At 59.6% G+C, this 12,462-nt stretch overlaps 7 protein-coding genes across 7 annotated transcripts in view; 3 read left to right on the top strand and 4 right to left on the bottom strand.

Moving 5' to 3' along the window:
• Positions 1 to 522: 522 nt before the first annotated feature.
• SPRG_04575 (hypothetical protein) lies at positions 523 to 1,386 on the top strand (the record flags this gene model as incomplete). The annotated part of the gene is made up of 1 exon (XM_012342988.1): positions 523 to 1,386. The coding sequence occupies one exon, from the start codon at positions 523 to 525 to the stop codon at positions 1,384 to 1,386; it is 864 nt and encodes a 287-aa protein (XP_012198378.1).
• A 3-nt stretch (positions 1,387 to 1,389) lies between these two features.
• SPRG_04574 (CAMK/CAMKL/AMPK protein kinase) lies at positions 1,390 to 3,464 on the bottom strand. Its single transcript, XM_012342987.1, has 8 exons — positions 3,371 to 3,464; positions 3,079 to 3,314; positions 2,793 to 3,028; positions 2,522 to 2,743; positions 2,386 to 2,470; positions 2,190 to 2,355; positions 1,530 to 2,149; positions 1,390 to 1,478 (listed from the first exon to the last, which is right to left on the bottom strand). Exons 1-8 carry the CDS (start codon positions 3,450 to 3,452, stop codon positions 1,461 to 1,463), a joined length of 1,665 nt encoding a protein of 554 aa, XP_012198377.1. The 5' UTR covers positions 3,453 to 3,464; the 3' UTR covers positions 1,390 to 1,460.
• Positions 3,465 to 3,868: 404 nt separating this feature from the next.
• On the bottom strand, positions 3,869 to 5,425 carry SPRG_04573 (hypothetical protein; the record flags this gene model as incomplete). The annotated part of the gene is made up of 1 exon (XM_012342986.1): positions 3,869 to 5,425. One exon carries the CDS (start codon positions 5,423 to 5,425, stop codon positions 3,869 to 3,871), a length of 1,557 nt encoding a protein of 518 aa, XP_012198376.1.
• A 1,176-nt stretch (positions 5,426 to 6,601) lies between these two features.
• Positions 6,602 to 7,537, top strand: SPRG_04572 (phosphoglycerate mutase). Its single transcript, XM_012342985.1, has 2 exons — positions 6,602 to 6,731; positions 6,777 to 7,537. Exons 1-2 carry the CDS (start codon positions 6,632 to 6,634, stop codon positions 7,451 to 7,453), a joined length of 777 nt encoding a protein of 258 aa, XP_012198375.1. The 5' UTR covers positions 6,602 to 6,631; the 3' UTR covers positions 7,454 to 7,537.
• Positions 7,538 to 7,559: 22 nt separating this feature from the next.
• SPRG_04571 (galactonolactone dehydrogenase) lies at positions 7,560 to 9,382 on the bottom strand. The gene is made up of 3 exons (XM_012342984.1): positions 9,059 to 9,382; positions 8,812 to 9,004; positions 7,560 to 8,767 (listed from the first exon to the last, which is right to left on the bottom strand). The coding sequence occupies exons 1-3, from the start codon at positions 9,333 to 9,335 to the stop codon at positions 7,612 to 7,614; spliced, it is 1,626 nt and encodes a 541-aa protein (XP_012198374.1). The 5' UTR covers positions 9,336 to 9,382; the 3' UTR covers positions 7,560 to 7,611.
• Positions 9,383 to 10,423: 1,041 nt separating this feature from the next.
• Positions 10,424 to 10,723, top strand: SPRG_04570 (hypothetical protein; the record flags this gene model as incomplete). Its single annotated transcript, XM_012342983.1, has 1 exon — positions 10,424 to 10,723. The coding sequence occupies one exon, from the start codon at positions 10,424 to 10,426 to the stop codon at positions 10,721 to 10,723; it is 300 nt and encodes a 99-aa protein (XP_012198373.1).
• Positions 10,724 to 11,131: 408 nt separating this feature from the next.
• The window catches only part of SPRG_04569 (hypothetical protein), a gene marked incomplete at both ends in the record, with an annotated part of 4,518 nt that continues 3,187 nt past the window's right edge, over positions 11,132 to 12,462 (bottom strand). Inside the window, 5 exons of the mRNA XM_012342982.1 lie at positions 11,132 to 11,140; positions 11,167 to 11,340; positions 11,397 to 11,622; positions 12,091 to 12,196; positions 12,250 to 12,370. Coding sequence (XP_012198372.1) covers positions 11,132 to 11,140; positions 11,167 to 11,340; positions 11,397 to 11,622; positions 12,091 to 12,196; positions 12,250 to 12,370 — 636 coding nt within the window. The remainder of the gene's footprint in view (positions 11,141 to 11,166; positions 11,341 to 11,396; positions 11,623 to 12,090; positions 12,197 to 12,249; positions 12,371 to 12,462) is intronic.

The raw sequence follows: 12,462 nt of genomic DNA, 5'->3' as shown, positions 1-12,462 counted from the left end.
TCACACCGATGTAGAGCGATGCCATACCTTCGACGCTCTTGTGTCGATACTGTCAAGCTGGTATCGACAAGGACCACGCACCGCCGAGCCCGCGCGGACTCCCCAAGCGCTTGTGCAAGAAGAATGCAATCATCTCGCTGCGCCGGTCGCCCGATATGGTCGTCGAGGTACCGAGGATCGGAGCGAGGTGCATGGTAGTACAGGAGGACGATGTAGGGCAAAGTAAAGTCGTGGCCGTTGACGGCGCCTTCTTGCGCGTGCGCGTCAAGGGCTGCAGCGCCGACGAGTGGCTTCGCGCCAACGACCCATCGATTCTCAGCGGGCAGGCGCCGCCGCCTACCAAGAGGTCGCTGGGTTCGGCAGCCGCGTCGCCGGCCAAGCGTCGTCGCTCGCTGACCTAAGATACAGTCAACGTAGTGAAATCTTCGAAGTTGGATCTCGCCCCACGAGATGCTTTGCATGTGCGCGCACACTTCCAGCGGCAGAGCCATAAATTGCTGCCTTGCAGAACGACACACTCGCATGAGCAGCGGTCGCGGCAGTCGCTGGGACAACAACGACAGCAGCAGCATGCCTGTCTTCAATGGCACGGCGAGCCCTCGCATCGCTGCCGACGTCACGGCCGCCGAGGAGCCCGAGCAACGCATTGGCAGCGACGACATTGCGTTTCCTGCGACGCCCGGCGGGCGCCCGGTGCCGTTCGTGGTGCAGCCCACTCTGCACACGACGCTGTGCCTCTCGGCCGCCGACTGCGGTCACCATCTCGGCTGCTTCCAGCTGCCTTCGTTCCCGACCTGGTCGCAGTGTCTTCCAGCAGATCCATCGGCGCCCATGACACCTGTCGACGCCACGAAGGCGCTGCACGCATACATGGCGCTACTAGCCCCCGACACGAAGAGTCCCCGGCATGGCTTTTGCCGCCATGATCACAACTGTGGCGACTACTATGGCATAGCGCTTGGCTGCACGCTCCGGCGCGCCTCTCCGGCCATGGTGGCGGCACGCGTCGGCTACTGCGACTGCATTACGACGCCATGCCCCGGGGCACCGACATGCTGCGCGGGCTGCGTCGGCCATGGTCCCATGCGCGACGGCCCGACTGCACGATGGCGCCAAGAGCCCCTGCGCTGCATCTTTGACAGCGTACAGAACGCATCCGTGTGCCAGACCATAGGATCGACCGACAAGGCCGCTGCGGCGAGAACGTCACGTCCGACAACGTCGTACAAGCCATCGGTCATTGGCTTCTCGGACGAGTCACCATCCGTGCAGTTTGCTGCTGGCGCTACGGTATTCGTCCTCCTCGGCGCCCTCGGCGTTCTCATCCTCACCGTCTTCCGCGCCAATCATCAACGGCGACCGGATGCGCTCCACGAGAAAGGCTGATCAGGCGTCGATCGGGTCGTGTTGTCGTCGTACTATGTATCTACTCGTTCTGCCAGGTCGTGAGATGATGCTGCTCAGTGCAAATGAATGTGCTATGCATGAACAACGTCATGAGATATTGAATCACTGAGACGCAAGCATACCGGGTTGTGGTGCTGGTGCGTGTGCGTCGTCTGCTGCATCATCATTTGCTGCTGAAGGTCGTTCGGGTTGAGCGGTCGGACGCCCGAGAGTGTCTTGAGCTCCGTAATGATGCGTGCGCAGAGGTTCATGTACGTGAACGCGTCGCCACCCAACTTTTGAAAGTCGAGGAGATAAATATGTTGCTGCACCTTGTAGAGCTGGAGCCCAATCTTGATCTGCTTCATCGGGTTGGCGTCCGGCACGTTCGCGAGGTGCCACCGACACTTGACGCGGTACGGCGCAAGCACCTTCCACTCAAAGTGCAGCACGTGGAGCGCCTTGTACACCTCCGACATGACGTGCGCCGGCTCCTTCTTACTCTGGATGCCGAGGTACCAGCGCCGCCGCTTCTTCTCGGCCACCGACTCTTGCGACGCCAGCGACGGCGTCGGGTTCACCGGCGTCCGGTTCATTTGCTGGTATTGCGACCGCCCGCCAAACTGCCGCGGGTCCACGGGCGACGCCGTGATCATCGGTGACGCCGCCATCGGAATCGGGCCCCGACCCGGAATCAACAGTGTCGGGTCTGGCTGCGAAAACGTCTTGGGTGTCATATCGAGCTTCTTTGTGTTCCGAAGCTCTAGCCCGCCATGAGAAGTAGGCACCGGATGCTTGTCTACCGTCGATGCGCTTCTTGGCATTCTTGTGGTCGAGCATGAGGTCGTACGCGACGCGCAGGGGACCGTGCTCCTTGTTGAGGACGCAGTGCACAATGGCGTCGCGGGAGACGCCAGGAAAGTTGAGCCCCAAGCACTGGCTCACCACGTCGTCGTCCAGCACCATGGCCTACGCACGCGTAAGAATCTATTGCCGCACGCACAAAACGTCGTACGACTTGCTCGATGCTCTCGGGCGGTGCTGCAGATACGGCGGGAGGTTGGTCTGGAACCACGGGTGCTGCCTAGACGACGGATCATGAGGCGCAACGCATGTCACATCATCTTGGACGGACCGAATCTCTGGGATCGTGATGCGCTTCATCGGGTCCACGACGAGCATGCGCGGGATGAGGTCCCGCGCATGTTCCGAGAGGTGCGACGGGAGGCTGTACATGCCGCCGCGGATCTTCTTGAAGAGGTTGGGAATGCTCTCGTCGTCAAAGGGCAGCGCGCCGCAGAGGAGTGCGTAGAGGATGACACCGCAGGACCAGACGTCGACCTCGGGACCGGCATATCTAATGACCATCGTCCATCATACATATGTATGTAGGCAAACCACCGTACAAGTTGCCCGAGATGACCTCGGGGGCCGCATAGTTGGGCGACCCACACGACGTGCGCAGGAAGTCGCCGTCCTTCATGACGTTGGAGAGGCCAAAGTCGGCGATCTTGACGTTGTTGTCTGCGTCAAGGAGGAGGTTCTCAGGCTTGAGGTCGCGATGGACGACGCGGTGGAAGTGGCAGTACTCGACGCCCGACACGATCTGGTGGAAAAAGTGGCGGGCCTCGTCCGGCGACAGCTAGCAGACATGGGCCATGAGCCTGCGACGCATAGATAGGAAGCACGTACGCGGCCCTTGGACACGATGTAGTCGAAGAGCTCGCCGCCAGCCACGTATTCGAGCACCATGAAGATATCCGTGGGCGTGTCGATGACCTCGTAGAGGCGGATAATGTGGGGATGCTGCATCTTGCGGAGCAAGCTAATCTCGCGCCGAACCTTCTCGCCCATCTCGAGCGACCGAATCTTGTTGCGGTTGAGGATCTTGATCGCGACCTTGTGCCCCGTGATCTCGTGCTCCGCGACTAGCATGGAGCAGCAGCAGCATGATCCTCAACATGCAGGGCGAGGAAGAACGTACGCTTGACCTTCCCGAAGGAGCCCGTCCCGAGCGTCTCGCCCAGGCGGTAGTGGCCGAGCTTCACGGGGATGTCACTGCTCATGCGTCTGCCAGTCGCCAAGACGGATTTTATACCCAAAACGGACCAAGCCCCCGCCGCTCTTTTTATTACTTCGGCCGTCCATATGGCGCTTTGTATGGCGTGGGCGCTGGCGACACCGAGGATTAAATTAAAATCGCCGAACCCTCCGCGGCCGCCGACGGTCGTGTTCTCAGCAGGAAGACGCGATGATACAGCTACATGATGCATGATGCTGGCCCATGCGCAGGAATCGCAGGAGCGGCAAGATGAAACCCAGCGGTCATCCGGCGCAGTCCGTAATGCAACAGTGGCATGTGCCCACGATGTCACGCCCTGACAACGTCAGGCGACCGCGGCTGCCTCCACGTGCTGCCGAGAAATGGAATTGGTGCATTGGTCGTTCCATAGCACGTGCAAGGAGGTACTACCGGCAGGCGCTACTGCGGCACGTCTTGGCAGAGGCGCTCGGCGATAGCAAGCACGTCGCGGTACTCGCGGCTCGGGTCGACGTCGGTCTCGGAGGCAAAGAGATCCAAATAGACCCAGCGAACGTTAGCAGCGACGAGCTGCTGGAAGAGCGACACGAGGTCCAGCATTGAGAACGCGTGTTCGTGAAAGGCGACCCGCAAGAGCGTCGGCGACGCCTGCACAAGGCGCAGCAGTGTAGCGACCTGCGCCGTGTTGCTCACAAAGTCGACCACGAGCTCTTCGAGCTGGGGCATATGCGTCAGCGCCGCTGCGAGAAGCTCGAGGTCGCTGACGTAGCAGAGCGCCAAGTACGTCAAGTTGCATTGCGTTGTTGCGAGCGCATAGAAAAGCGGGGCCTCGACGGGGTTGGCAAGGCTCACGGCACCACCGTCGAGCGTGAGACCAACGTCGAGGCGCAGGTGCTGGAGTCGCGGCAAGTTGTGCAGGCCAACCACCATGCTGTTCCACTCGAGAAGGCTTTGAAACTGGATGCCATCGAGATGAAGACGCAGTAGCGTCCGAAGCTGTGCCAGCGCGGCCCACAAGAGCTGCCAGCCGTCTTGGGACAGGCGTACAAACTGCAGATTGACGGCTGTGAGCTGCGACGTGGCAAGCGTCTGCTGGAAAATCTCCATGGTTGCGGCGTTGAGCTGGAGCGGAAAGAGCTTGATGCAGCGGAGCGATGCGGGGAGGCGGTGGCCCGCGAACGGCTGCGTCACAAACAGTGTCATAAAGACGTCCGAGAGGCCGCGGAAATGGACCTTCTGCAACGTTGGACAGTGGTGCAACGCGCGGCAGAGGACGCGACTCGCGTCGTCCAAGAGCTGGAAGCCTTCGAGGTACAGGCGCTCTATCGGGTGGGTCTCGATGTATGTGGCCAGCTTGAGCACGACCGAGGTCGGGCATGCATTCGTGGGGTCGTACGCGCTTACGATTCGGAGGCAACGGCAGTTGATGTGCACGATCGCATCCAGGATCATGTCGAGTTCGTGGACGTCCATGAGCGGGCTCCAGCGCAGTGTCAAGCGCTCCATCGTGTCGGGGAGGTACGCGAGGAAGGTGCAGATGCGCGCCATCGGAAAAGCAGTCGGAAAGAGCATGAGCTCCAGTGACGCAATGCGCTCGCAGAGTGCAAGTCCCGCTTGGAAGCAATCCTCGTACGGCAGCAAGAGCGCGATGTGGATCTTGGTCGATGACAGCACGATGCGCTCGATCGTCGGGAGGAAGTCGGGTGACGTGATCTGGATCGCCTGGAAGATCGGGACCGCGTCGCGGAGCAGGGGGATGATCGCCCCGGGGGTTACGAAGCGAACATGGAGAACCGGCCAAAGTTCGCATGCACTGTACGTGTACCGCAGGGCAAGGAGGCTCGAGAGCGCGGGCCCCAGGACCCGGCGCGGCAGCGCCCGCAGGAGGCGGAAGACTCGCGTCGGCTCTGCGATGTACTGGACGATGAGCTGGAGGAGCTCTGGGGCGAGGACGCCATGTTCACGGCGCTGGCTGGAGGAAGCCGCTTGGACTTGCATCTTCCCCTTGGCTCGAGGACGGAATCGCGGTCTTGGCCATCGCGTCCGTCGAGAAAATCCAAGCAGTCTAAAAATAGATCGCCTGATAAGATTCATTGTGAGAGGTACTTAATAAAGTGATTTCCTTTGAAATATCGTTATTTTAATACCCGTATCATTTTATACACGATCCTGATGGAGATGGCCTCGCCATCTTCGTTCCTTGATCCATATATGAAGCAAATAACTGCGGTTTACGGCAGCAACCTTTGGTAATCTTGTGTACTAGCGTTAAAAGAACGGTTCGTGGGAATAGCAGGTGCGCATTTGTGTACAGATTCGTTGTTTTGGATTGGACGACCAAGCCACCGGTCATGTCCATGCTCATCATGGGCATCGTGTCTACCTACAGGGCCAGTAGATGTGGACGCCATTTACGGTCATAAAAGTACCATAGGTGGCGTGAAAACGCTGCATGAGAAACGTGGCAAGCGCAGTCCTCGTGCCATAGAATCCAGCCACTGGAATTATACGCAGCCGGGTGCGCGCACCTGCCCACCGCAGCAGCAGTCGTGAAGGCATTCAAGCCATCGTTTGTGAGGCATCTCCATCGCATGCTTTCGCGACGATCTCGGTGACGATTCCCTTGCCAAGCTACCGTATTCGTTTGCTGCTATCGTGCCAAGAAGCAGAAGAGCATCCAATCACGGATCTCATAGGCGACGTCGAAAGGCACATCGCAAAGAAATGCTGCACCCGTACACCCAAGTCGCATCGCGTTGCATTTCAAAGCACCGACACATCCAACACAAAATGGAGGCTACTTCCCGGTGTCGCCACTGTCTTCCATCATCCATGGCTGAAGCGGCTCCATGCAGCGCCATTAGGCAGCATCTTTATGCATTCTTTATGGAGGGCAATTGCGCTACGGTACTGTGAATAGCACGGTACAGCCAATCCGTTGTCGATGACGCAGGCAAGCTGGCGCGCCGCGAGGCAAAAATGACCCAATAGGCGGCCGCGGGCTTCGTATCCGGATACGCCTCCGTCGCCTCTGCATTCCATTACAATGCCGATTATAATGCGCTAGGTGCGATACCTCGATACATTTTACAGTATACGAGATGTCACATGGGCGGTAATAAAACAATATTTTTATTCATATTATAATACAGGCAAACTTGGGGATCTTCCTCGCCATTTTTCAATTTCCCTCCAAGACCCAAGATGGCCAAGTACCAAATCGTGTTGATCCGCCACGGCGAGTCGCAGTGGAACGTCGACAACAAGTTCACGGGCTGGCATGATGTCCCGCTCTCGGCCAAGGGTACGACCATCGCTGGATGAAGGCTGTGGCTCATGGCGCATGTAGGCGAGCAGGAGTCGCACGACGCCGGCAAGGCCCTCAAGGCCGCGGGCTTCAGCTTTGACCAGGCCTACACGTCGGTGCTCAAGCGCGCGATCAAGACGTGCTGGAACACGCTCGAGGAACTCGACCTCATGTGGATCCCGGTCACGCGCTCGTGGAAGCTCAACGAGCGCCACTACGGTGCGCTCCAGGGCCTGAACAAGCAGGACACGGTCGCCAAGTACGGCATTGACCAGGTCATGGTCTGGCGCCGCAGCTATGCGATCCCGCCGCCGGCCCTTGAGGAGTCGAGCGAGTACTACCCGGGCAACGACGCCAAGTACGCTGACGTGCCGCGTGAGGAGCTCCCGTTCACCGAGTCGCTCGCGACGACCAAGGTCCGCGTCGTGCCGTACTGGAACGACGTGATTGTGCCCTCGATCAAGGAAGGCAAGAAGATTGTCATTGTCGCCCACGGCAACTCGCTCCGCGCGCTCGTCCAGCACTTGGACAACATCTCGGAGGACACGATCACGGGCCTCAACATCCCGACGGGCGTCCCGCTCGTGTACGACCTCGACGAGAACTTCGTCCCGGTCCAGCACGAGCTGGCCATCGCGCCCTTGTCGGGCCACTACGTCGGCAACCAGGACGAGATCCGTGCTCGCATTGCCGGTGTCGCCAACCAGACCAAGGCGTAGAGTCGTGTCGTCCGTTCATCTATCCACATCATCAATTTTGCTTTCTGTACGTGTCTTGTATACGTGCACATTGTCTCGACAACAAAATCTCCCAAATCGCATACAACCTGGACACGGAGGAATGTATTCTTCGTTGGTCTTACACGACCGCTGAGAACTTACAAGTCGGTGCTGCAGAGCTCATCGACAAAGTCGTTGGACAAGATGTGGTGCGGGTCCCACTCGTTACGCAGCGTGCGGTACGCCTCCAGCGGGAAGCGGCTGCGGAGTCGGTCCTTGAGGACATGGCGCTCCAATGCGCTGCGCGGCGCAAACTCGAGCTTGGCCCAATGTTCGGCGGCGCCGTACGGCGCCATGACGTCTTCAAAGAGCTTGGAGTAGTCGACAAACGCGTCCTTGATCGCGTCGAGCGACGGCGACGCTTCGTGCAAATAGTAGATGATGCCGACCCACGAAAACACTTGCTCCTGCAGCGGCGACGACGCCGGGCTCATGGCCGCGCGGCTGCTCGCGGTCCAGCGCTGCTCGATCGGCGTGTGTGCGGGGATCTGGTCGCGCTCGATGCGCGCGAGGAGGTCTTCCATGAACGTCAAGTCCGACCCGTTCGCAGACGGGAACGCCACTTCCGACACGAGCTGCTGACCGCCGCAGTCAAAGCCAATGACATCGTCGGAGAGCGCGACGCGCGATCCCTGGCTCTTTTCCCAGAAGCTCACTTCGGTCTCGTTGACACGCGCAATGTACCGGGCGTTGAGCGGGTCGAGCGCGTAGAGCGAGTCGCGGAGCTGTGTGAAGCGCCAGTTGACGTGGTCCGGGTCCGGCACGGTCGCGACTTGCTTGTACAAAGCCCGAAGCTCCTCCAGCCGGAACTCGATATCGTCCGAGATTCGCGATCCAATCGGCGACCCGTCAGTGTACGGCTTGCACGTGACGACGACGATTTTGTCCGTGTACGGCAGCCACATGTAGCGCAAATGCTGGTTCTCCACAAGAAGCGACGCGTGTACCTTCTTGAGTTCCGAGAGCGTGTACAAGGTCGTCGTCTCGAGCAGCTTGTGCATCGGCACGCACTGCAATGTGAGCTTGGTGACGACGCCGAGGCCACCGAGACCGCACTTGGCGAGCTGGAACCGATGGTCGGACGGGTCGTCGAGGGTCAAAAGGCCTTGCGACGGCGTCAAAATCTCCATCGACACGATCTGCTCTTCCATGGGCGGGATGGCTGCGCCCGTGCCGTGGCACCCGGCCTGCGTGACGCCGGCAATGCTCTGCTCGCGGATCGACGCCACGTTTTGGAGCGTGAGCCCGTGGGTACTAAGACCAAGGATACACGCATGTTCAGTGGAAGGTGAACGTACCGCAAGTGCGAGAGCAGGTCGCCAACGACAACGCCACTCTCGACCGTCACTTGGCTCTTGGCGGCGTCGACGTGCAAAATGCGGTCAAACGCACTCATGGTGAGGATCGAGTCGTCCGAGAAGCCAAGACCGTTCGGGCTAACGCCCGAGCCCATGACGCGCAGCTTCTTCTGCTGCGCATGGTGCGTAGCGACTACGACCATGTATCATGATGATGACCCTTTGCCTCGTCGGTGGCTCGGTGTACCAATGTCAATGAGCTCCTTGAGCGACTCGGGGTGGTAGACCTTGGCGGGGTGGCACGAGTGCGTCGCCGACCAATTGGTGAAGACCGCGTCGTCGCTCTCGAGGCTGGCGACAGCCATCGCCGACCCCAGGAGGCCGGCAGCTCCGCCGAGGCCGAGCGCCAAGGCGCGGCCCATCGTCACGCTTGGGCGAGCAGGTCGCTTGGCGAGCGGCGTCGCGTTGGTGCCATGGAGGCGGCGCAGGAGGCGCTGGGCGATCTTGGCGCGGGAGGTGAACATCCAGGTCCTTCGTCAAAGCGTAGTGCTGGAAGATTGCGGTCGCCGAGTGAAAACCTGTCTTTTCGCATACGGCAGCCGGTCACTCCTATTATTCAGTATGAGAGGTTCGAATTCCCAAGATCGTCTCAATCCGAGGCCAGTCAAGTGTCAAGCGGTGATCGGTTCCCTGAAGCTACTCCACCACGTCGTGGCTACTCGGCGTGGAGCTTGCCTTTGCGACGGGTATCTGCACTCGAGTATACATCCCTCTCAGCCAAGCAAGTGTATGTCGAAACGGCAGGTTCAGCCAACCACTCTGGCGACGGACGAGGCGAGCTTGCCACCTCGAGTGACTCATACCCGCGTTGTCGTGCAGTAATACCAACAGGAGAGCACGCCATGGCAAGACTCTTTTTTATTCGCAAGGGTCCTCGAAGAGCGAACACAACGAACGCCTGCATCTGCGTCGTTCTTTCACGTCCTGAATCGCTTCGCCAGCCGGGTTCGATCTCGCCGTCCGCTTCCGGCGAGGTGTCCCTTGTGCGGTACGTACGCAATACGTCGGATCTCACCCGAGCCGCGTTGGCATTGCTTGTACCATGATTATTTGTGAGATTGGCGAGGCGAACCCGTGCCAATCAGCAGTGCCGATCCCATCTCGGCGCCGTAATGGGCTACTAAGCGAGCAACCTCGAATTTTGTGCTCAATTACTACACGCATGTGTGCTTGGCGTCGGTTTTTCCAGCGGCTTCAAGTCCTACCGGTACTCGAGAAGCAGCAGTTCGACGAGCTAAACAGCGCCGTCGCGACTGGTGGTCGGTGGGACGAGGCCCAAGTTGCATTGGGTTGCTGGCGCCAAGGTGGTTTCGCGGACGACCACGACTATCATGGCCGCGCTGGCAGCGCATACAAAGAGCGAGTGAGAAGCGGCAGTAATGGCGTGGCTGGCCGGGAGAGAAGCTCGGTTTATTCAAGTCTGGTATACAAACGGCAAGAGAGTTGCCGGCGGGTGCAAAGAACCAAGCCACGCCGTGTGAGTAATCGGTCGCGTTCATGGACATTGGCCGATGCCATTTCGCAAGTTGCTACCGACTCACTCGAGAGCGACATGCGTGCCCGGTCCAAGTCGGTCGCGAGCATGGCCGAGTACTTTGATGACGACGACGACGTGCGCTCGTCCTGCAGCAGCGCGCGCTCGAGCACGATGCGCCTCACGCTTGTCGAAGACCTTGAGGACGACGACGAGAACGACGTGCCACGCGTCCGCCGGTGTAGCCACGGCAAGCGCATCAGCTTTGACGACGACGTCAAGATCGAGACGATCCCGAGCCGCGACTCGCTCGACGAGGCCACCAAGAAGACGCTGTGGTACACACACGACGAGTTCCTCCGAATGCAGGAGGGCTAGCACTCGTCCAAGCCATCATGACGACGACGACGATGCAACGACGAAGCGAGCCGTTGCAGCCATTAGGGACTAGCAGTATATATCGAGTAGGCTTATTTATTACAGTGAATACCAGTACACGACGACGACGACGACGAATAGCAGGCGTCGGTCGCCCGTTCCTCTAGCTTTGTCTTGGCGTCGACGGCCCTCGAAGCGGGTGTTGCGGGCTGGCACCGCTGCTGCTGTCACGACCGGTCACGGTGCCGGATCTACTCAAGAGCCACTCGTGTCTTTGAGATGAGAGGAAGGAGATGGCTCGTTCGGACCCCGAGGTCGTGGTGAGCGGACGACGACAGGGCGGCGGGTCATCGTCGGCCCTGCAATTCGAACACGTCGAAAGCGCACAGACCTCTAGAGCCGGACCGATCAGATGGGCTGTTCGTATACGGTACACAACGGACGGGCGTGCAGTGCGGCCGTCGCGCGCGTGAGCGGGTGAGCAGGGCGGAGTCCAATTCGAACGGGCAGTGCGTCGGAAGCATGGCCACGAGCCGCTCGACGGGCTTGTTGCGCCGCGTCGGTGTCGGGTCGCACCGACAGAGCGGGCAGCGGCCCGATTGACGCACCAGACACGCCTGTGCCGACAGACAATACATGAGTCACGGGCGCAAGGATTACTCGTCGTATGCACCGTGAGGCACGCCTCGCAAAACACTTGGGCGCACGCGTTGCACTCGACGACGGCGCCTGCGAACGTGTCGAGGCACACGGGGCACTGGAAGAGGCGGCTTGCGGCGCGAATCTGCGCGCAGAGCCGCTTGGCGTCCATGGCCTCGTCGTGTGTGCTGCGCTTGGTGCCACGCTTGGTCGCCGCGTCATCCGGTGACGGTGGGTTGCGCTCGGTCGGACGAGCGTCGCTACCGGCGGTCGTCATGCTGCGTGCGTGTCAACACTCTGTCAAATCGAAGATTTGTTCAACTTCAAGAGACGCGAGACGTCGTTCTGCCAGCTGGAAGAACACGGCGTTTTCTTTCTCCAAGCTCCGAGCTCCGAGCTCCGAGCCGCGAGCGGGTGCTCAGCGTAGAGCGGCGTGGATGGCGCGTGTGTATCGGTGGTACAGTAGTCGGCGCCACCGTAGTAGTGGCTCGACAGCAACAACGAGACGCAGCGCGACGAACGCTCGTCGTACGTGCGTGGTCGTACTGCCATATATCGTCATCACGAATCCCTGCCAAGTAGTGACGGGTTTAGACCGGTCGAAAAACAACTCGCATTTCGCTGCAGGAAGCAGGACGAGCTACATGGCTGTTTCCATTATTTGCTGGCGAATTCGGTGCGCAACTTGAATTGCTGTCGGGCGACGCTCCGGTAATGTTGCGACGCACGCTTTGCCCAAGGCGAGCACCCACGACGGCGTACTCTTGCCAAAGGTCGGTGAAATCGCGCCGGTCATGACGCGACCCATGATCGCCGTATCCAAGAGCAAGAGTCCTAGATTGATGCTCTTAGTACACGCCTCGGAAGAGAGTGACGAGCAGTGGTACCCTTCTCGGTGCGAAGGTCGTAGTACGGAATCTCGTGCGTGCTCAGCTCCGAGATCACGACCCCAAACGCGTATACGTCGGCCGCCGTCGAGTAGTAACAGTCGTAGAGGACCTCCGGGGCCTACCACCATGGTTCAAGTGCCGAATAGATAGATAGATAGATAGATAGATAGATAGATAGATAGATAGATAGATAGATAGATAGATAGATAG

This window comes from Saprolegnia parasitica (genome assembly GCF_000151545.1).
Source record: "Saprolegnia parasitica CBS 223.65 unplaced genomic scaffold supercont2.12, whole genome shotgun sequence".
In the NCBI taxonomy this organism is placed as follows: domain Eukaryota; phylum Oomycota; class Saprolegniomycetes; order Saprolegniales; family Saprolegniaceae; genus Saprolegnia; species Saprolegnia parasitica.
The sequence above is the reverse complement of the archived record's forward strand: the minus strand, read 5'-3'. Positions and strand labels throughout refer to the sequence as shown.